Source organism: Fulmarus glacialis, unplaced genomic scaffold (genome assembly GCF_000690835.1).
Source record: "Fulmarus glacialis isolate BGI_N327 unplaced genomic scaffold, ASM69083v1 scaffold11401, whole genome shotgun sequence".
NCBI lineage: Eukaryota > Metazoa > Chordata > Aves > Procellariiformes > Procellariidae > Fulmarus > Fulmarus glacialis.
The window spans coordinates 6,935-31,162 of record NW_009194793.1 but is presented as its reverse complement, the minus strand read 5'-3'; the positions used below and the strand labels follow the sequence as shown (position 1 = coordinate 31,162).

The 24,228-nt window shown below is 40.7% G+C and overlaps 1 protein-coding gene across 1 annotated transcript in view; it reads left to right on the top strand.

The window, feature by feature from the left end:
• Positions 1-22,749, top strand: part of NR4A3 (nuclear receptor subfamily 4, group A, member 3) — a 23,179-nt gene extending 430 nt beyond the window's left edge. The window contains 6 exon segments of the mRNA XM_009587888.1: positions 9-443; positions 2,628-2,757; positions 3,718-3,890; positions 9,314-9,513; positions 10,701-10,879; positions 20,565-22,749. Of these exon segments, the coding sequence (XP_009586183.1) occupies positions 9-443; positions 2,628-2,757; positions 3,718-3,890; positions 9,314-9,513; positions 10,701-10,879; positions 20,565-20,827 (1,380 nt within the window). The 3' untranslated portion in view covers positions 20,828-22,749.
• The last annotated feature ends 1,479 nt before the right edge of the window (positions 22,750-24,228 follow it).

The window sequence follows — 24,228 nt, the reverse complement described above, 5'->3', positions numbered from 1 at the left end:
CCACGCAGACCTGCCTGCCGCCTGGCCACCTGATGGACGCTGCCCCCATGAAGACCGTGCCTCCGCGCTTCCCCCTCTTCCACTTCAAGCACTCGCCCCCCCACACGCCGGCCGCGGCCGCCCACATGTGCTACGACCCTGCCTCCCTGAGCCTGCCCCTGGGCTCCGACAGACCCGCCGCCAGCCAGACACCCATGGAGAGCCATTCCTACGGGCTTCACCTGGCCAAAAGACCAGCCACCTTAGCCTTCTCATCGCTCGGCCTCAACGCAGCCACCTCCAGCCTGATGGGTGAGAGCAGCGGCGGCGGCAGCAGCGGCCTCCCATCTCCGCCCAGCAGGAGCTCCTCGTCCGGGGAAGGCACCTGCGCCGTCTGTGGGGATAATGCCGCCTGCCAGCATTACGGGGTACGGACGTGCGAGGGCTGCAAGGGCTTTTTCAAGGTGAGAGCTCTGCGGTTTGCTCCCCTCCGCGCTTCCCCCAGCCCCCTCTCCCTCCCTACCTGACCCAGTACGTTCCTGGTCCTCGCCCGGGGGCTCGGGGGCGTTGTGTTAGAGCTCAGAGCCCCCCAGCAGGGCGTGATGGACACCCACCCAAAGTGTTTGAAGAAGGCCAAAGCAAGCCCTCTGTAGGATAAAAGGATCAGCCAGTCTCGGCTGAGAAAGGGCCGTGGCAGTGAGCTGGGCAAACCACGTCCCTGGTCTGCCAGCAGCCCTCAACGGGGCTTATGGGTCCCCCCTCTCTGAGCTATAAACTGCATTTGTTCCGTAGCGAAACTCACCTGGAATATATCCAACCTCAGTAACTCATTCCAATTAAACCTAATTTTTAAGCGAGGAAAGAAATCCAGAAATCATGAAGTCCACTTGGCATTTTACTTGATTGCAGCAGTGCCGTTTGTTGTCCTGGGGCGGTCGGGGTGAGGAGGGAGGGCTGCAGGGAGGAAGCTGGTTTCACGCATGGGACAAACCCAAGCACTTCTAGTTTTATTTGGCTGCTGCCTGGTCGTTACTTCTCAGTTCAGGAGGCCAGCGAGTCCTCACCGGTGGAAAGCTGCTTGCAGAGCAGTGACTAAGCACTGCACAGGGTCCCGCTGCCCGCTCTGTAACACAGAAGGCTTTGCAACACGAGTAACTTACACACGGCAGTTTCTCAGTGGAAACTTGGTGCTTATGCTTTTAAGATTTGAATACCCTCTTTTTGCTCTTAGATTTGGGCGCTTCGTCATTTCCTTTCAACAGACTGAGTTCAGATTCCAGCATTATTTTCAGAGTTAGCTTGTTTTAGTGAAGAATTTGGGACAGACTTTTAGGTTCTGGGCAGCAGGTTTAAGATTTGGTACATTTGGGGTTGATACGGTATATTCCTTCCTGCAAAGACAGCAGTCGTACCCCTTTTCTGGGAAAAGATACGATGGGAACAAAAATAGTCCAAAAATAGCTGGGGGGGAAGGCTTACTACATTTTTTTTATTGTATACAGAGCTGCTAATGTTACTTAATAATAACCCTTTGACAACATGGTAGAATATACATCTCCTGTAAAACTCATTTGTTATTTAAATATAGTTAGAAAAGGAAACACAAATAACCTGGAAATAGCAGCTCTTATGGGCCCGATCCTGCCCCTGTGGAAATCAATAGCATATCCTTGACCGGGAGCAGTATCTAGAGCTTATTCTGCAAAATTAAACAGTTTTCAGCTCTAAAGCACAATGGACAATATTTGCTGTGTCTCTTATGTTTAGTACACGGAGGCTGTTATTTGCAAAGGAACACAAATTATGAAATAACATGTTTCCATTAATTTAATTGCAGTGAAAGATTTAATATTGAACGTTGAGCTGATAAATTTGTTCCTGTTCTGATGTCTTTCCTATTAATGTCTTTTTTTTGTGCTGTGTTATTTATTGATGTGTCTTTGATTTTAAGTATGGAAACACATAATACATTTTTACATCAATATTTGTTACATTTTGCCAAAGCTTACCAGGTTTTTACAAATCTTAAATTTATTGTAACGTTTTAAGATCATTTTAGAGTTAATTAAATGTATATAACTACAGTATAATTCTGTCTATTTTTTTCACAGGTCAGGTTAGCTTTCCCAGAATATTTAACTAAAGATATTTTGTAGGGGTTTCTGGTATTTTTATTTTTCTCCCTGATGATTTTAATGGCTAACCAAACCAGTTATTGTGGTATTTGACTAACAATAGCGATAGCAAGAGAAGTACATCACAGATCATTTTGATTTTATTTTAATAAGGTCAGCAATAATCAAGGGAATGAACCAAGTAGAAAATTGTTCCCAAAGGGATATTAAAAGCGGAGATAATCTAATCCCCAAAGGTAGATGCGATGACCTGGTAATTTCAGATATGATTTTATCATTCAAAGTTGCCTGTCTCCAGAGACTTGCTTCAGAACAATCCTAGATGATTTTCATTGTCAGCAGCTAACACTAATAAAATTGTTTTTCCTGGAGGCTAGCGTGTTAGGAAATTAATTTTATCTAATTATATGAATTGCACTGTCGCTTTTCATGTTGTAATTAAAACACATTTTGTCAGGTTCTAAGTTGTTCAAGAAATGATCGGTTTACTGTTTTTGTGTTGCATTTTCGCAGAGAACAGTTCAGAAAAATGCAAAATATGTTTGTCTGGCAAATAAAAACTGTCCAGTGGACAAGAGACGTCGTAACAGATGCCAGTACTGCCGGTTTCAGAAGTGTCTCAGCGTCGGCATGGTTAAAGAAGGTAAGGACTATTGCTATTATTATCCCAGACACTGAACTACTACGTTTAATGAATCTCTGTGTGTGTGTGTGGACATGGATGCCTTTACAATGAATTTTTACAGTGATGGGATTCATAACTTACTCCAAAATATGTGCATTTGTGTAATAATGTATTGATTTTCTTTTTTTCACCCATATTATCATATTTAGACTTTAGACCCCAGAGTTCAAGAACAGCAAGGTCACGAGAGGATAATTTGACACTGGCCAAAATGTCTCCTTTATTAACTTTGAACGTTGCTCGATAATGCTGTTGGCTTCCCCCTGTTATCTCACCGGGGGCTGCACTGCGTTGTGTGCATTTTGACATAGCATCTTGTCTCATTCCCATAAGCTGATTGTAAATTTGCAATTAATTTAAATGGAAACAGGATCAACTCATTAGTCCCAATTCTGCAAATATTTAAGCATGTGAGTAATAATGTGTGAGCAGTCCCATTGCAAATACTAACACGGATAATATAACCTACATAGCATGACCATATTTTTTCACATGCTTCAGGAAAGCTAAAATTACTTTGAATGAACGACTCTGCCATTTAAAAGGTGCGCCAGTAGTAGGAACGTTAGAATTTGTCTTTCACATTCAGTTTTCTTTCAGCAGTAGGGTGTCCCTGTGTGTGTGTGTGTGCCTGGGCACACATACAGGGGCGCAGAGATGTGCTGCAAACAAAGCACGAACACTAGGAACACAGCTGGGCTTTAAGTAAGCAGCTCCATTGCTGCTTACAATCATAGGTCTGACGCAATTTTGGTATCATTTGTGTTCCTTTGCAATCAAAGGCATCAAGAGCATGTGCTGAAACTGGAGAATGCTCTTATTTTTGCCGGGCTGGCCACCATAAGAAAAGCAGGTGTTCATTCTGATCCATTGTTTGCTGGTATCTTCACAACTGATTCCCCTTTTTTTTTCACCTAGTTGTCCGTACCGACAGCCTGAAAGGGAGAAGAGGTCGGCTGCCTTCCAAACCAAAGAGCCCCTTACAGCAAGAACCCTCCCAGCCCTCCCCGCCTTCTCCTCCCATCAACATGATGAACGCCCTTGTACGAGCTTTAACCGACTCCACGCCCAGGGAGCTTGACTATTCAAGAGTATGTCTCACTTTTCTTGGCCCGTTTGTTTTCCACATAGAAATGATTCGTGAACTGCATTCCTACTTACCAGCCGGTTTGCTAAAATGAAATCAAATGTGAAACTTGGATGAGGGTAAAAATTTGCCCAGCCAGCCATGTCTTTTCATGGTAGGTGGACGATGAGGGGAAAGGAGGTACAGTAGAATTAGTGTTAGTAACTTTTCATCGGGAGGATCTCAATCACAAAGTTATCTGCAGTATATTCCACGGCTGAGTGAAAGCAAAAATGTGTGGATAAACAGAGTAGTATTCTTGCAAAAGGCTGTGCCAAAACACTAGCAATTACAATACAATCGATTAATCTACCAAACTCAGGAGCAGTACTCATGTGTCCAGTATCTTAATTTCCAGGTTCTGAAGGCTAAAATCTAACAGCACTTCCTTAATATTCAGATATAAGGGTTGCGGAAAGTAACACTGGATGGATAGGGCCATTTCTATTGAAATCAATAGGAATTTTGCCATTATTTAAATGGGGGTCTGGCTTTGGATGCCCCAGCACGAATATTTCTTCAGTAAAATTTACATTTGTAAAACAAACCTTTTAAAATCAAAATTTTAAAAAATTATCTCAGCAAAGCTTTACCAGAGATTATATATTTTGTAACCTTGTTTTTTAATGTGTCATATTCACCATTTAAATATTCATGGAATATTTTGAAAGCTTAAAAAACTCTTCTATAATTATTAAAATACAGCATGGAAATGGCTTGTTAAATAGATTTTTAGGCAGGTTGATATAGGAGAAGAAAAAATACAGCTAGGGAAAAACAAGATCAAATTCCTTCCCCTTAATGAAATATGATTAAATCTGAGACTGTAAAAAATACAGCTGTACTCAGACAACATCTACATTGGCCATGTATCACTTGTTGCTAAGTAATATTTAATACTAAAAGATATTTGATTGTAGTTATATAAAAAATACATTGTTCTATTTTAGAATATACTTACATATATCTTTAGCAACTTTAAGCATGCTGCAACATCTTTTTTTCAAGCTAATCTGTAAGTATGCAATCATATAATTTTCCAAATTATTACGAAGAATCTAGCTGTTCAATATCTGACAGCCTTTTAAGGGGGAGAATACATTAGCCATATTTACATGTGTTTTAACTTACCTGGAATGTCTCAGGGGGTCATTCTACCGAGGTGTGTGAAGAGCTGTGCTCTTTGACAGAAATCTGCTGGGTTCCACAGAATTACAGGCATATAATAGCCAGGCCGTGAAAGCGATATCTAACCTTATGTATTTATTTATTTATAGACATAAAGTTCTTTTGCATTTCCAAAAAACTGAATGAAAACTGTGTATTTTTATGTGACTTTTTTCTCTGTCCTGCAGTAATTATTTCTCTTTTAATGAAAACAGCCCACAGATCTAATTGTTGAACAATTCTGTTGGACATTAGAGGAAGCATATGATTGACAGTAAATTAATTTAGTCTTGGAAGCTAAAAGATTAAGTATGATTATCTGTTCGGACATATTAATATCCAAGTTTTTCTTTACAATAAAATATATCATGATCTGTTATGTTCAGCAGTACTGAAAAGACAAAAATATGCGAAAAGAAATTAATAGATTCTTATGTTTTTCATAAACCTTATACTTCTTTTGGAAAGTTAAGGGAGATCAGAAACAAATGCTGTGTAAAAACTGAGATTAACTAAATGAAAGATGCAGTAAACACACTGCAATGCTAAAAAATCCCTTTGAAGAATAATCCTGTACCTGTAAAGACTTACTTACGGGGCGTTCGGTTAGGCTGTGACCCTGCCGTGCACCACGAACGGGTAGATCTGGAAACCTGGCTTTGGAGCAAGTCCTAACACTTCTGCAGACATGACCTTAATGTTTAGCATGGTCTTCATGTTTACATGCCATAATGTCTTGATCGTCTTAAAAATACTGATAAGAGTTTCAGAGAGGAATGTGTACCCCTTCCCTCCAAAAAAACCTACACACACACACACAAAAAAACCCAAAAAAGCAAAACCAAAAATGAATTACATAAGCTATGAATTTTAAACTAAAACAGATTGGAACCGGTTCTGATCAGAACATGGCCACTTTTCATTTCAGCACTGGTTTTAACTTACCAGTCCACAGCAATGGTATATTTAGGTACTTGGTTTCAAAAAGCAATTCCTAGGAAGAGAATTTGGTTTATGAACTCCTTAAAGGCGAAGGGCCGCAGTCTGGTCTCACACCTGTTTTACTGATACAATTCCATGAGTTTACACTTCTCAGTAAGTGAGATGAGAAACAGACCCTGTATCTTGCTGTCCTTATTCATGCAGAATAGCCGCCAACTTAAATAGAATTGTTGCCTTTTTGGAAGGAGAGTGCAGCATTTAGGTAATAATCCGCCCCCTCCCGCCCCCCGCCACAAAATTAAGCAAATACCGGGGCTTTTGGAAAAAACAAGCATAGCTTCTCCTCTGTGCAGAGAAGTTATTGTTAGGCTTTTGCAGCTGTAGCAGTTGATGAAGGTCTGATGAAAGCAGGCAAAGGGTAGAACGAGATCGTGCTATCAGGCTCCCCAACATCAGGCTTTCCGAATCTTTTCAGATAGACCGTACAAGTTCATGTTGCTTGCTGCACATGCACACCCCGCCTTGAGCAGCAGTCGGGTTTCATTTAATTCCCAAAGGAGCTCTGAGGAAGGGAGCAAGGCAGAGCTTTGTCTTCTGGCTTTCCCCCGGCGTGCCTCCAGTTTGCACAGGGCAGGTTAAGAAATGCAGATCCGAGCCCTTCTGTACTATGGCCTCCTGACCAAGGGCAGGCTTACCAGCTGTCTTGGTCAGAAGTTAGGTCAAATATCACTTCTTGTCAATGAAATAATCATGGAAAAAACCCACAGATTTTGGTGCATAAACCAGAACCATACATATTGTTTATGGTTACTTACATACTCATAAGTCTGTTACAAGTAAATAATATTTTATTTTAGCTATTCTTTGTAAGTGCTAACTCTTTGTAGCGAGCAGTGACATAGTACAGCAGCTAAAAATTACACAATTCCATATAATTTTTTTACCTTTCTTCTAAAATTGCTCTCATGGGCTAAACTATAACAACAAATACAGGTTATAATTTTTTTAGATGCATTTAATTTAATTAAGTATCCCACGTGGGGTATACAGCACTGTAGCATTCACAGTTATGTGACATAATGCAGCATTCAGCTTCATTAGAAAATGTTAAAACTTTGCCTTACTTTTGCCGAAGGAATGTCTAATAAATATTGGGAACAAATTAATTCCTGGCATAATTACACTGACTTGTGATGAGTTACATTTAGAATGAACTTAGGGTAGTACCTTTTTCTTTTCCTTTTCCTTTTCTTTTCCTTCCTCTTCACTGCTCAAAGGATCAAGAATGTGTCTTGCCTTAACAGTACCTATGGTGAGGCAGGAGTTTCCATGAGACTGTTTGCTTTCCCTGTGTAGAAAGGAGTCATAGCTCAGCCCCTTTTGTGGAGCAAAGCACATCTCCCAGAGTCTTCAGGAGCTGAAGGCCATGAATGGGAGAAGCCCATCTCCTCACACGCACACTGTCTTGGCTTGCTCCACAGCTTCTTTTTAGGAGAGTCCAGAACATGCAAGGTCTCTGAAAAAGCATATGATCTTTTTCTACCCACTAATCACCCTGCCGCATCTTATTGCAGTCCAGTGCCAGGAGTAGTTAGTTCATGCTGCTTGAGCATCCTCAACTGCTCCATTCAGATGGGGGACTGAACAGGTAAATGATGTAGCATACAGATGTTTCTACCGCAGCTCCCCATCCTCTCTGTATTTTGGCCTCTACCTGCTTCACTGTCACAGGATCCTTCGGAGTAGCTGGTTCAGAATTTGTCTCCACGTGAACTTTAAAAGAGGGATCGCACGTGTTTCACTAGCTGACTAGGGATGTGAGCTGGAGCTTACCATGAGTAACTCGTGTAGGTAGTATTGGGTAAGCAGAACAGAGTCATTCAGGACTAGCACCAGCACCCCAGATACAGCCACAGGTCTCTAGGATTGCCATGGTTCTCCAGTCAATCAGCGACTCTGACACTGTGTCCTTCATCCCTTACCAGCTCGAACTAGGACAGGCAGAGAACAGGACGCCTACCCGAGAAGTTCTGCTTGCTGCTTCCCCCTCTCTCTCACCCTCTCTCTCCCACCTCTCCCTGCACAGAGGTGACTTTTGGGTTGCAGTAAGCAGCTTGGGTGATATCTGCAGCTCAGGTGGCATACCTGTGATAAGGTCCTCCCAGGCTGCCAGCCCACTGTTACCGATCGGGAAAGAGATGTGGGTCTTTCTGCTTCCACTCTGGCTTGGGGAGTTGCTAGGGAGGCCTTCAGGCTGACGGACTCAAGCCCGAACTGCATGTGGAAAGTTGTTTCCAAAGGGCGTGCATACTTCTTTCAGCCATGCAGACCACCCCGACTTTTCCTTGGCTGAGTCCCAGAGAGAGAGTTGGTATGAGGCCTCTCCCAGAAATAACCCGTAAGATGCCTGATGGGGAGGATGTTGTTACAATAAATCTCAAATTATTCAGCTCCTGCTCAGAAAACCAGCAGCCCTTTCCAAGCACAGAATCAGACTAAGCCACGAAAGCTCCTGTTGTATTTTCTGCCGAGAGAGAGCGAGCAGTGTCACGGGAGTGACAGGGATCCACTGATGCGGAAGCAGGAGACAGCGGGGAGGGAGCTGTCAGAGGGTCACGGGGAAGCTGAGCAAGCTGAGGCTGTGGAATGGTTGTCTGGAAGAGTTATGGCCGCATCAGCAGGATAATAGGTTCTCCTGAACCTTAAATGCTTCCATTTGAAGGATAAGAGGTGATATGGGGCAGCTGTTTTACTTTGAAGCAATTCTGTATTCAAATGAAGCGATGCTGCATGTGTCAGATAAAAGATGATTTATCTTACATGTCTCTATCACTGTCAGATAAAATGCAGTTTGAGAGGTTTTGGAAGAAATCTGCATTTTGGACATACTGAGACAAATTCATCAATGGGAAAAGTGTTTAATTGTAGTAAGTTAAATAGTATTCCTTTTCTAATGTGATGGAAATTATCCTACTCACCAGGTTTCTGTTTCTGTTTACTAATAGCATATAGGTACTTGTGAAACGTGATAAGTATTATATTTAATTTATAAGTTTTAAACGATTTCTATACATGTGGAAATATTTTTGCAATATACATCTGAATAGCAAAACGCCTGTAGGTAGCCAAATAGGTAGATAATGTAGACCTACTTATTATGCCTTTGATAATTATACCAGCTTTGCCACAGAAGGAAATGTTGTCGGGCAGGTAGTGCTGTATTTTTCTCAGAATGCCCTTAAATGCATATAACGTTGCTTTCTGTGGCTTTCATTTTAGTACTGTTCCACTGATCAGGCTGCTGCAGGCACAGATGCAGAACATGTACAACAGTTCTATAATCTTCTGACTGCCTCCATTGACATATCTAGAGGCTGGGCAGAAAAAATCCCAGGATTTACTGACCTCCCAAAAGAAGATCAGACATTACTCATAGAATCAGCTTTTTTGGAGCTGTTTGTACTAAGACTCTCCATCAGGTAACTATTTATTTCATTTCCTCTTAAGCTGATGTGAAAAATCATCTATCTAAATATTTTTTAAGGAATAAATATGGCCATATCTTTGAACATTGTCAATTGTACCAAAACCCCCACAAAACATCAGCAATGTCTGAATCCACAGGATAAGGTGTTTAATTTGTTTTACACTGCAGAAAAAATAAGAAAGTGGTTTAAAAAGACAGCATAGGTCTCGCTAGTGTGCATCTTTTTGTTTGATATACCCCATCCTCTTCTTCCATAGTAATTGAAATTGATCCTCAGGTGCTATTTGAGCAAGTTTGCTTCGTACTCATCAGCATAAACTATAGAAAAGCACCTTCAGTATGAAAGCTTTTTCCGTTTCCCCCTTCTTTTGCACATGCACATCTTTATCATCTGTTTTTGAAAGGGATGAAGAGTTAAAATCTTGTTTTTCTTCTTAATACAAAGTCATTTAATAGAGTGAAATGCTATTTGTCAGTCTAGCACTAGTTAAGACATTTTACCAAAACCAGTTTCAGGGACTGGGGAAATTCCAAACTGGTGATTTGAGTTATGTCCTTGTTTCTTTAGGTTGAAAATGATCTTTGCATGCGGCTTTTAACAGGGATATTGGCAATGGGGAGCAGAAGGAGAGCTGGGCTGTAATCTCTCTCTTACACACCGATTTTCACATAAAAGACTTTATGATATTATGTGTATTGTGGTGCATTATTGCATGTATTTTCCATTGTTTTTTCCTTATTAATTTTTACAGTATGAAAAATGCAGATGAGACTAAGTAAATGCTGAGAGTTGCAGAATCTCTTCTTTCTCCAGTTTTTATTAGTTTTGTATTTCAAAATGCACTCACTTATTCCTTTGGTTCAAACATACAGTATTTAATGTAAAATGTCTTCTCTGTTTATGCCTTTGGGCAGGACCGAAATCTTAACTAATTAGACAGTCTACACCACATGCTACAGCTAACCTCAGGCCTATAACTCTACGAAGTAAGCAATCATAGAAGCTTGTTTGTAGTACTTTGGCCCCAAGGGAGAAGCATATTGTCAAACGTGAATGCCCACATATGTCTCAGGATAATATACCTTGTATTTTAAATGACAGACACTTCAATACTGGTTATGCATTTTGCTGTAAAGTAGAAGATGCATTTATAATTTTTTCAATTATTTTTATTTGAGGTCTGATACTGCTGAGGATAAGTTTGTATTCTGCAATGGACTTGTGCTTCATAGACTTCAGTGCCTTCGTGGATTTGGGGAGTGGCTCGACTCTATTAAAGACTTTTCCTTAAACTTAAAGAGCCTTAACCTTGATATCCCAGCCTTAGCAAGTTTATCAGCTCTAACTATGATTACAGGTAAGTGCTCCTTTGTTAATAGAAAGCTTCAGACTCCAGTGCTTTGCTTTAATGTAGATTCAAGCGATTTCAGTTAACTTAGCTATATTCAGGGTCAAGTGAGTATGATTTTGAAGCATGGTAATGACCGTACTGAAATTGTGGACTAACATTAGGCCATCAGATATCCCGGTTAAAACGTAATCTAACTCTCTATTTCTTCATGGTTTCATTGTTTTCTTGGAATAGTCTCTAAAAAGCAAACTGCTTCCAAGCAAATTGTGTAGCTCCTGCAAAAACATTCAAAATACTTGCTGAATTCCCAGAAAAGCCTAATGAAATGACCAGAGCTAGGTCTTCTGTGTAGGAATACTAATATCAGGGTAGCTCGAGAGCTAGAAGCCGTACAGCTAGTATAGCTCACCTCTCAGCAAGAGAGCTAGACCAGAAAGAGCGCTTCACGAGGGCAGGCAGGCTGCTTGTGGTAGCCAAGCTACTGTAGGTATTCCATGTACTGCTTTTTTGAGAGAGAAAATTGCAGAATAGTAAGGAAAAAATCTTCTTCTGGGTGTGCATGTGACCATATCACCCCTTCTGCCTGCTGGGGCAAACAGCAGGAAACCGATGTCAGAATCTGCCAAATCTGGCCAGTAAGTACAAAACAGGGGAGCGTAACCTTATAAAGTGTAATTTTCTCATTCCTGAACGAACAGAGCTCCTTGAAGTACACGCTGCGTACCTTGGGCTTCTCGCAATTGAAGAGGCATGGCTGAGGGAAGCAGGAAGGGTTGGGAGTAAGGGTGTCTGACAAGCATACGGCAGCAGTCAGAGCAGCAGTCATCTCTGCTGAGCGCCTCACACTCATTTCAGAAAAGCTGGTAGTATAAAGGTGCAACTGTTCTGTCAGTGTGAGACAGGGCTTCAGCGTGCCTTGAGCTGATCTTCCCAGGGATGCTATAAGCACCACTGGGATGGATATTGATTTCCTCCTGCGATTCAGGCATCCACCAGTTTGCAGGCGGTGGCCTCAACAATATCACCTGCGGTCTTTATTTTACCTGGGATGAGATGATGCTAGGGAAACACTGAGGTAAAACGCTCAAAGGCAAATATAAAAACTATAAATTTTTTTCCTGCTGACATCTGCGGGGCCAAGATTTTGGCTTCAGAGTTTGCTTCCTTCTGGCATTTGGGTGAACAGTTACGTGTTCTAGCATTAACTCTCTGCTTCTTAAGAAAAGCATTTTCAGGTTTTTAATTAATTTCTGTTCATTTTTTCTGTAGTTGGAAAGGGTACATTAAGGTCCAGATTCTAGTTTCTTTGATAAAACCCTTAAGACCAGAACAACTCATTGGAGTTGCTTTGTTCTGTATGAAAGAATTTTCAAAATGAGTGGTATGTTAAAGTGAGAAAGAACATTCCCAACTTATTTTTTTACTCCTGTATTTTCTGTATGAAAGAATTTTCAAAATGAGTGATATGTTAAAGTGAGAAAGAACATTCCCAAGTTATTTTTTTACTCCTGTATATAAACGTCCACTGACATGTGTTCATGCATACTTACATATATGTATTATAAATAGGTATATATATGTGTATGTGTATACATAACTATATACATATACAACGTATATATGTATGTGTATGCATTTACATATCTATAAATCAAGGACAGGTGCTGTTTCGCTCCATATATATTTACATACAGGCATATATGCTTACATATATATAGCACATATCATTGATTTAGATTATTTACTGTGTATTAGATATGTCTTTTTTAGATAGACACAGGTAGCTTGTTCGTGATTATCTTCCTGGAAACTGAGAGGATGCAGGTCGATGAACAGGATTCCCAGCAAGCTGTCTACGTGAATGTAGAAAAAGCTACTGTATAGGAAGAAAAGTTTTTCTTCTTACAAACCCATGCCCTGTTTTAACATGGTAATTCTTTGTTCGGTTAGACACTGTTTGCTTGCCCTTACATAAAGAGTCAAAGTTGTCCAGCGGCTTGCTCAGGTCACCCTAAGATATTTAATAGAAAGAGCTTTTAATTGATAACACCCCACATTTCTTCCTTTCCTTGATAACAACCCTTTCAGGAGTTGGCTGTATTGTGCTGGTCTTCCCAAAGTTTCTAAGCAAATTGAAGTAACTGTTGCCTTTAAAAGGAGAGCATTTCTGTCCGTAAAAGCTTTCAGGTTTTCTGTATTTGTCAAGCTTTTCTTGATTTTCTCACCTGTATGAGATGGTGCTTAAAATTAATGTAGTTTTCTGCATATTCTTTTATTTCATGAGGCCATATATCTCTGCCAATTTGCTGTTAAGGACAGAGTATACTTTCATGCGATCTAAATTAGACCGAAGCTCCTGTGTCTAGTGATTTATATTCACAGGTTTCAGCTCTCCAAGGACAGCTAGCTAACTTAAGGACTCAGACAGAAATTTGGTCACCTGAAAATGGATGGTATTGTATAATGATGAACGATATTTAAAAAAACCTGAAAGAGGAAATCAGGTAATTATGGCTAAGAGAGCACTACAGCACAAAACGCTGGTGGGCAGGGTTCTTTTGAGACTTTCTCAGTGATAGTATGTTGAAATTTTATATTCAGGAAAGCCTTGAGATTTGCCTCTGGTGGTGTATCCCATGAGAAATGGCTTCTTGTCTTCTTCCTACAGTTTGAGTATGACAAGCCATGCGCTGGTTTTCAGTTAGTCCCACCAAAAGAGAAAGAATAATAAAGATAAATTTTGGAAATCTGAAAGCTGTTGAACATTTTTAAGCATTGTTTTGAGGCTTGGCTTAGGTTTAGGTGGGTGTTTTAGGTGCCATTCTTTATCTCTGGAGAAGGTACTCTTCTCTCCTGGAATGGACTGTTGGAGGCAATGGGTAATTAGCAAACCCTGGTTCAAGCCCTTTCTGTGAGTCAGAGCAAAAGAGAGTGACCTTTTCTGGGAACATAGGATATCCGACTATTGAGTATCACTGTCCTTCGTGTTGAGGCCATTTGACATATTTCACGGGCTGCAAGATGGCTGTTGTGTATGATGATTTGGGGACAAGCTGGTGCTCAGAGGGACACCCAAGGCCCAGTCTCTGGTCTGATTCCAACAGGAAGGGAATCTGACCATGAATCTCCCATGTCCCATATGGATATCCATGTCATTGGGCTGCAAGATAGGAAGGAGCAGGAAAGCTCTCTTTTGTGAACCTAGTCATTTGCTTTTATTAGCAACACTGCAAAACCAAAATGCTGGCTTGAGCAAAATTTTCTTCATTATTACACAAATTGCTCCAGTTTTATTTTGCATTAGTCAACTTTTCATGACTTGATGGTCACCAAAAAAAGAAAAAGACAACAACCCAGTGTTGTATAATAGTCATAGCTTGTTTTAATACTGTACAGCATCTTAGGTAGCACCAAATTCAAGAATTGTCTCTCCAGGTAAAGAAAAACGCCCCTGGGAATAATGAATGACCTGTTTGTTCTTCTTGATTTCATGAGTGCTTTCCATAGCCCAAACAAAGACGTGCTCTTAGAAAACAAACCCTCTTGTATACTAGTCATCGGCAGTACTGCTGAAGGAGTAAGAGAAGTCGCTACTCTCTTTTGCATGTCTGTTCTCCAAGAGTGACAGGGAGAACTGCCATCTCTCTCGCAATGAAGCAAGAGGGAATAAATGTAAAAATTAGTGTTGGAGTCTAGAAGACATTCCACTGTTCCCCGTGTCCCAAGATACTGAAGGCTGTTCTCTCATTCTGGGATGTCAAATCGGCTCCCCAGTAACAGACCCAGTAGTTCTAGTGCCCTTTAACTAACCCTGCTGACTTGTTTGGAGCTGCAAAGCTCCATGTCCTATCTCAACCTCAGCTGCAGGTCACAGCGTAGGATGCATGGTTATAGGCAAGTATGACCATTTGTTCAGTTTAGTAATTTTGAAGAGAACAACAGGAGACCTAGCGAGAATCACAATACTCGCTAATTCACTGCTTGCTTTGCGTAAAACTAGAGGTATGCACAACATAAAATAAACAGGAAAAGATTTTGTAATATTTTGCATTGTATAATCCATTAGAAAGTCCATATATTTGTGCTTTTCCTGTTTATTTTATGTTTCCTGGGAATTTGCAGTATGTCGCCTAGAAGGAAAAGCATCATGTCGGGTTGCTGCTGAATTTTAAGTCCTTTCAGATAGGACATCAGCTTGAAAGAGCACTCAGAATGAAAGACGTGACATTTGGTTTATTGTGGGTGGCTTGCAAACAGTTAACTTAAAACTCTGCAATGCCAAAGCACATCTTTTTTCTTTAAGGTACTCCTTTAGGATCTTCCTCTCTCTGTCTCTCTTCTCTTTTTTTACTTCCTTCAGTTGGTTAAGAAGGGCTGGACACAACTTCCTCCAGAGCACATCAGCGGCACTCTGAGCATCAGCCAGAAGAAAGTAGTTAGGAAACAACCCATGACACTCACCCCACATCCCCATGAAAGCAAGAAATTAGTTCTGTCCTGTTCTTTTTCTTTGGATCACTTATTCTGTTGGGATGTAGGATCTAATGAGCTAAAGAAGAGTGCCAACGTGGAAAGAAAATGCTGGTCATCTTGGCACAAGTTCTGTCCTTATTTCCACATGGATGATTTCTATCAGTTTAGTGTGTTGCGTGGATCACAAGTGTTCCCGCACAACCGCTCCATGCTGGACTGGATAGTGTTGATGATGAAGCTTTGCAGAGTAGACCAGATATTAGCTCAGCCTATTCTTGAAAATGCTTCCTTAACTTCCCAAATGACCATTTATAATGCTCTGCTTTACAGTTTTTCTAACAAACAGTGTCAAAATAGAAAGATTGAGACTCCAATGCGGATCATCTCAAGGGCACGCTCTAATTTAGCCTCAAATTTCTGCCTGCTCTAAAACTGCTAGTGTTTTTTCTCTCTCTCTCTCGATGATTCTCTTTTCCTCTCTGCCTCTTCCTTTCTCTATCCACATCAAAATATTATTGTTTTGCCCACTTGACACTCTCAGTGGGATACTGCTGGGTACAGAGCATTCTAGCCCTCATTCAGCCAAGCTCTTTCGGCATATGTTTTATTTTAAGTGTGTTACAGACCAGCCCAGAGCCACTGTATATATTGGGCTTATTCACACTCTTAATGCTTTGTTAGACTGGCACCAGAACATTGAAGAATATTGTGAGGTTTCAATTAATTGTGAGTTTGTGTTTGTCTTCCTGCTGTTGGGCTTTCTGTTCTAGTTTACAAACACAATTTTTAGCACCATCAGTCATACCAAGAAATAGTAAGGAGTCTGGTCTGGCTAAAAAGGGTCTGGCTGCTGCAGTTCCCTTCTGAACATGAGTTTGTCCAACTTCCCTACAGAAGGGAGGCTCACCTTCTCTTCAGCGGCAGATATCCTTCAGTCCTATCGCCAGGATCCTCCAGAGTGGGTGCTTCGTGTGCTGGGTCTACATACGAGCAGGTGGCAGACTGGAGGAGTGTAGGAGAGCCAGTTATAAAAAAAAAAACCCTCCAGATTGCATTGTCTGCCTTCCCCCCGCCACTTCGCCGAGGGAAACACTGTCAGCATCAAAGTGAAGTACTCACTCCTCCTTCTCCCCTCCTACCCTTTTGCTGAGGCAAGAACTCTTTCCTCCTGCAGCAACCAGCAGTCTCTGTGTTACGTTGTGGTTTTCTTAAAGGAGGGAGCAAACTATGATGTCCTGTGTGGTCATTCAGGTTATCTAGCTTCAAGTACCTTGCACAGCTGATAGAGAATACAGGGCACCTGCAAAAGATGATTCAGTCCACTTAAAATCGTCATAATCATCTTCTAGAAATGCCCATCCTTCTACTGATGTTAGGAGGAGCTCAAGAAGTCTGCGCTCCTAGCTTGGGCACCCTTGAGAAGTGCCTGAGAGTTAGGCAGGATGAACACGGGCCAGATTGCAACACGAAAGGAGATTCTTGGATCTGCCGAATTGCAATCTTGCTGTGTAACAGGGTGTGCATGAGACAGGCAGAAAGCTGTAGGCAACTGAGCCTCGTGTTTGTTTGAGTTATAGAAGGGGAAGAGGATTGTGAAGGGGGAAGAGAAAATCAGATAACTATATTGAAACCGAGACAATCAAGAGGCCTATTTTAAGTTCGCAGCGTAAATCTGTTGCATTTCTGATTGGACTGACACCTCAGAATGAATTAAGGCTAAAACTGACCCACCCTGACACAGAGCACAGAGCTGAAGGGTCTTTGAGATACTCAAGGTCTTTGAAATACTTGCGCTCTTTGAGAGGTGTTTCTTGTAAAGGTAGCACTCGGTCTGCCTAGCCCTGGCATAATCTTCCCCGTGTAGGGAAAGAAGGACTAGCACAGCTGGTGACAGGTTTTCCTGCTCTCTTACTTTCTTCCTATCACGTTTTTGCTCAACAGCGTAATTATAGCACAGAATCGCATTGAGATTCCTGGGAAAAGGAGAAAGGTGTAAAAAATTTGCTGCGTTCAGTTTGCCAGGATGAGCTGCTAAGTTTGCAGAGCTTTAGAGACAAGACTTCCGATGAATCATTTTGACAGGCTTATGGCGAGCATCTTTGCCATAAATCACCATTTTTTTTGCAAAAATCAATGGTGCCCTAAAACACGAGGCTGAGAAATCCTATATTCACTTTACCCGGTGCCTTTTTAATTGTCATTATAAGAAAGTCTGAATACAATAATATTTACACACCTCCTCAATCAGTTAGAGAAAATCTATTGGTTTTGACTTCCTGGGATAAATCTTGGCCTTATCATTCCCATGTGGATAAGAACATCCTGTGGAAGACGGCGAATGATTAGAGGCCATCAGCTTCAGTGCCAGTGCACACTCTTACCACAGGTGCCTTGTGCTGCTCCCTTTAGGCTGAATGAGACAGACTGGGGGGTCTTTCTTTGCTCAAATGAGACTGGTCGTGTGGAAAAGGCAAGAAAATGTGTTTCCTGCTACTTGAACCCTAACTATTAAATTTAAATCTTTGAGAAAATTAGACCCAAGACTCCTCAGTTCTACCTCAGAGATGGGTTGTTTCTTATACTGGTATGTTCCCCAGAAACTAGTCGGATGCTAACACCAGAGACTGCGATGGCAATGCCAGTGCATGCAGTGCCCTTTCCTAGCGGAAGGGCTTCCACATAGACGGCTTTGACTTTCTATGAGTCCGCAAGGGATGCCTTAGGGATTGGAGACTGAAAACCCCTTCTTCCAGTGAGGCAGTTCCAGTTGTGAGGAATTACCTTTGTAGAGATTTGCAAGTAGCTAAGGCTGTTGCATGGCAATTCATGCAGGAGAGGACAGCCTGGTTTATCAGAGACTGCTTTAATATTGTAGCACCGGAGAGCAGGTTAAGGACAGAGTATGTTTTAATTCTGAATGTTGATGATTTTGTTATTTAAAGTAAGGCTACTAATATTATAATCTTTGCACGTATTGTGTTTTGCGTCAGTATGTTTCATGGCTAGCCACCAAAGACACAACTTGTTCATGAAACCTTCTGAACTTGTCAGTGTGAGTCAAAGACTGTTTAGTTCTGGCTGGAAATGTTAACAACGTTGCTGTATGCTCCAGAGCCAGAGATAATTTTCCATGCTCTGCAGCAAGGTGCACACCTACTGAGGCATTGGTTTAAAAATGTGCTCTGCTAATTTGTAGTCAGGTTTTGGACCCATTCTAGTATTTCAGCTCCCTAGATCTATAAAGATATCTTCACTTACAAGCCAGGAAACAACCTCAAAACAGATTAAAAGATGGGAACTCTTCAAAGACTGCAAGATTAATTTAATGTCCTGCAGATTCTCTCAGTAGGCTAGTGGTAAAAAAAAAACCCTACAGCTTTTCAAATCTGTATAAAATATTTATCTGCCAAGATTTTTAATGGCAGAATCTGCCTAAGTATTTACTCTCAGTGACCTGTATAGTTAAGGCTTACATAATTACACTATACACCGTTTACTGGAAAGGCTTTAAATATTCTTTGACTCCTCGTGTTTTAATGTAAACAAGGCACTTAGAATACCTAGGGTTTTTAATTCCTGCAAGGTGAAAAAGATGTCTGAAGCAGATGTTACTGCTTGGATGAGTGTTGCTCTGAAGCAACAGGGCAGATTGATGGTACTTAAATGATAGAGCACAGTCGCTTCTGGCCAGAGACGTACACGTCTGCACATCTCTGATTCTGATCCCAAACTAGTGTTCTTCAGGAGCTGAAATGGGTGAATATCAGTGGAAAATCAGGCCTTTTCGTTTCTGACTGCCTTCATTGAATCCCGTCTGTTTTATTGGTTTGTCAAGAACATCTAGCCAAAACAGGCGGTGAGGGGAGGCAGCGAGGAGTTTGTGCACACATGCCTGGGCAAGGCACCGCTGCGCCTTGCTTCTGGAAGTAAAGAAAACTGTACTCTTTTCGCTGCTCGTTAGGGGACGGACAGAGAAAGTATCTTATTGCCCGCTCCTCCTGGAGCAGAGGAACAAGACTTGGGGGCAATGGGCACAATATGGCACGTGGCTGCCAGGGGTGGGGGAGAGGGCCAGGCAAGGCAGACGACTTCAAATGCATCAAACGCGAGAACTGCCATGAATTACTCCTCGTCCGCTGCTGTCACTGTTTTTATATGTCTAGTTGGTTAAAATTAATTTAACCTGCATTTTCTTAGACTGCCCTATCCGGTATTATTCTATTTCATGTGTAAATGATTATAAGTTTGTTATAAAGCAAGTTCTTACTTACCTGTGAATTTAAAGTCAAAGGCAAATCAAAACATCAGAAAATTAATTGTTCTGAAATGTTATATGAATTTATCCACTAAATCTTGATAGCAAACAGAACAAAATTATCTTTCTCCGTGTACCAGTAAAGAGCCTGCTTTTAATGAATCACAAATCTGATTCATTCTACTTATGCTTAAAGAACTGTGGATGTGTTTAACATGGCTGTAGCATTTTAAAAGGCTATTTGAAGGGGGACAAACCCTAGCTCCCCTTCCTTCTAGGAACACCGAGGTTTTGGTGATGGATAACACAGCTGCCTTCTCCCTTTAGGCATTGCTCATTCAAAGCAAAATAGTTAACTTCCAGGCTTCTTTTATCTTAGACCTTTTAAAGATGAATAAACTAAAAAGCAGCAGCTGATCAAAATAACAAAGGGTGGTAAGGTGCCTTTAGTTTCTTATAAGCGTGTCTGCAAATTCCTGGTGGAATTCTAGGCCCGGCGCTGATGAAGCTGGCTAAGGATATCGATCGCCACTTGAATTCACTGAATAAATAATGGTTGCCATAGTTATTGAGCATTCACAACTGGTGGGGAAGCACGGAAATCTCCAAAACACCTCCTGTGATAGTTTTGCTGGAAAATCACCCAATTAATTCTGTCTCATATAATGAAAATTATGCGAGATCGGAGGATGCTTGGACTCCTTGTACTAGAATTTCAATCATAATTGAGCATCTCTGCTGCCTATTTTAGCAGCTAAAGAGAAAAGGGCACTTGCCATCTCTTATTTTGTGTGGCAGAAAGGTTAACTGACATCGTATAACCCCAACTGTTCTGAGAAATTTTATACTTTCAAAGCATTTTTTGCTTTGAGTACCAGAGTGTGGATTTGGGTCACACGGAAGAAAACGAGTTCTCTCAATTTGTGGTAGGGGTGCTGATGTGGTTTTTCTCTCGCTTTGCAGAACGACATGGATTAAAAGAACCAAAGAAAGTGGAAGAGCTATGCAACAAGATCACAAGCAGTTTGAAAGATCACTTAACTTTCAGTTGCCAAAACAAAGGACAACCGCTCGAGTCTGCAGAGCCGAAGGTACTGGGTGTTCTGGCTGACTTGCGTTCTCTCTGCACACTGGGACTGCAGCGCATCTTTTACCTGAAACTGGAAGATTTGGTGCCAGCCCCTTCCATTATCGACAGGCTGTTTCTGGACACCTTACCCTTCTGAGTCAAACCACCCTCCTGAAAGGCAAATGCCCACCAGAGCAGGCAAACGGATCGTGACTTACAGCTAACATTTCTGCCCTCACTTAACAGAAAAGCAGCTCCGAGTCTAAAATGAGGTCTTTTCTGGCGCTTTGTCCTTACAACCGGAGGCCTGAAACTTACTGGCTTACTGGTTTGGGGTTGTGTTCTTTGTTTTCTTTTGTGTGATTTGGGTTTTTTAAATGGCTAATATGGCACTTTTGGACAATGCTATCCCAGCAGCAGTAAAAGGTTAACATGACTGTTTAAATCTGTTGTTTAACACCTCACGGTATATGAGGAATACAATTGTAGAAGCTGTGTTTGAAAACAAGAACAGCAAATAGTTGTTTGCCAGGGTAGTATGTGTTTTGTGAGGATACCTTTAGCATACTTCCTGCATCAAGGGCACATACATCAGCACAATCTAAACAAAAATTCACTTTTTTAGCAAAGTACATTCAATTGAACATTTCATACAAATCAAATATAGCAAAATGACAATGGCTGTTAGCTCCCATGTTCAAGTGCAATTTTTTAAAGTGCTGTCTTACTAAGTCTCGTTTATTAACTAATTTATTTTACTATGAAAACAAACGGAAGAAATCAAGTGAGAAAATTACATGCACTAACTTACCCGACCGAGTTTTCCAAACTTGATTCCATGTAGCGCGACTTATTGACAAATGTATGTGGAAGACACGGGAGCAATTGTAGCTCAGTTGTTCCTTAGCTAAGGAAATCTGAGTAAGTAGAGGTTGGAGCATACAGGGTCAGCATCAGGGATAGTTCAGGTTTAGACTTCTAACATAAGCGACTAGTTAGTAAACAGACAGAAGATGGTTTTCAAGAACAAGCAAGTCTTGTAAAATAGTATGAATGTAAGTGCTAGGAAGGATATAGTGGGCTGCGTTTAAACATTCCGTGTTCGTACTCCTTTTTGTATGTTTATACTGTTGATGCCATATTAATATGAAATAATTTGTTGCATAGTGTCTTTATTTGTATAAATGTTTGTATGCATGGTATATTGTAATGGCTTTGCCTGTATTTATTGCAATGACTGCCAGCTCATGGGAGCCCTGTTACACATGATAACTAAATGGGGTGTTCACACTGACTCAGATACACCAGTTGGAAAACTATATACATATATATAATCTGTATATATATATATGTATATACCTATATTTGTGTGCGTGTGTGTGTGCGTGTGTCTTTTTATTAACCATTTGTATATAAAATATCTGTCAAATCACAAGCAGAGTTATTTTACAGTTTATTTGCAGTGACTTCTAAGGCAGTACTGTTTAGCACTTTGATATTAAAATCTTGCTCATGTTTTGCTAAATTCAAATAATATTTAAAAAGTTTAGTTCTAAAAACTTTATATGCACTGTATTAAGTCAAAATTTTGTTGGTCATTTTGCTAAGGAAATTTTTGAATGTCAACCTGATGTCACTGTATCTTTTGTTAGCTTTAAACATTCTAGCTTTTGTCTTTTTTTAAACTATGCTGTTTATATGGAAATTAAATTATACAATCAAACAGATGCCAAATGAATTGCCTAATTGCTGCAAAGGATAACCCAGATATCGAGTCACTGTATGGTTTTCAAATAGTAATCTGGTATTTTATCACTTACTATGTTTGGATGTGCTTTTATGAAAAAATTATTCTTATATCAAGATTTATAGTAGTGTCAATAGGGAAACAGACTTCTAATCACTATAGTTAATATTTCCGGTTTACCTGCAGATAATATTTGGAAAAGTATTGCTTTTTGTATTGACTTTTAAGCTTATGTGCAAACATAATAGCATAATTAAATATCAGAGAAGCTAATGTTTCTTGTAGGTTGCTGTAACAAGCCTGACCAGCAAGACAAATATATTTTGACTGAATTTGCTTTTGTATATACTAAATATATATATATACGTATATATATATACACACACTCACACACATGTGCGCATACAAAAACATACAGACACAAAATCCAAAAGTATGTTTACTTTTGTCTCTTTGTGTAAGACACAAGTCCCTTGAGAAATTACTTTCATCTAGGGACAAATCCTGCCAGGTGCTGAGCACCAGGCAGATGAGGGCTTGCAGGCGCTTCTTGCGAGTGAGCCCTTACAGAGAATTTTCAGGCGAATCAGCATAGTACAGTAAAATTGCTTTTTTGTTGAGCAAGGTTTATTTATTAAGTGGAATGTGAGTGGGAGGTAGCAGGTCCAGAGCCCCATGTGAGATTTCACGTAGCCGGTGTCCTCCAGTCTTCCATAGATAGTCTTAACTGTGATACTCTCCCAAATCCCGTCATCTGTGGAATTGTCCTTCATGTCAACTTCAATACACAGATTCATCCTAGAGTACAACCAGTGACAGGTCACAGTGGTAAAAGAAAGAGTTAACGCAGAATAAATCTACTACTTTTCTTAGAGCTCTCTCGGTGTGAACATGCCTTTGTCTAGGCAGAATTCAGGAATATATCAGGTGTTAAGGGAGAGTGCCTTGCTTTTATTTCAGACAAAACAGTGTTTCAAGAGTTTCTTCACTCCGCTAACCGCAGTAGTTTTTTTCTTTTTCTATTTTCTTTCTTTTTTTTTTTTTTTTGTGGTGTTAACCTGTGGGTTGAAAGAAATGCTCTTGTACATATACAATGTAAATTAAAATTATTAAATTGAATAACATTTTTTTCAGAGGCCCCATGTGTGTTGAATAAGTATGCTTAATTGTTAAAATCTGATGTGAATTTTTTATCATTTATAAAACATTAAAAAAATTGTCTACTTGAGTCTTAAAAGTGGAAAAATTGGTGAAGCATGCTTAAGAACACTGGCAATTTAATGGCTAGTCTTTTGATTAAAATAGCTTTTATATAAATACAATAAGACCTGCAGTATCTGGTTACGCAATCTCAATTAGATATTGAGAGCTGGACCATGGTTGTCCCAGAGGTTGAACTACATATGGACCAGAGCAGAGAGACTACCTGCCCCTCATTGTACTTCTCCTCCATGCCAGGCAGGGATTGTAATTAACTCACAAATGATGATGGCCACAAGGGAGGGAGGGGATGGCTATAGGGCTCGTGGTCCCATATAGCACCTATGTCTGGCTAGAAAGAGCACAGAGCTCTGACCCCATCTTCTGCCCCTTTGTGTCAGTAAATCCTGGTAAGACATTGCTCCAGAAAGCACCTGCAGCATTTTCTTTAGATGTGCGTCCAGTTCCCTTCCTTACCGTGCCTTTGCTTTGTAGGAGGGGTCGCTTATCCCCTGCCAGAGAAAACTGTTTGGCTGCAAATGCATTTTCTACACATACAAATATGAGAGGCATCTGCCACTATTCCGGGTATTGCCATAAGTACCGATGGC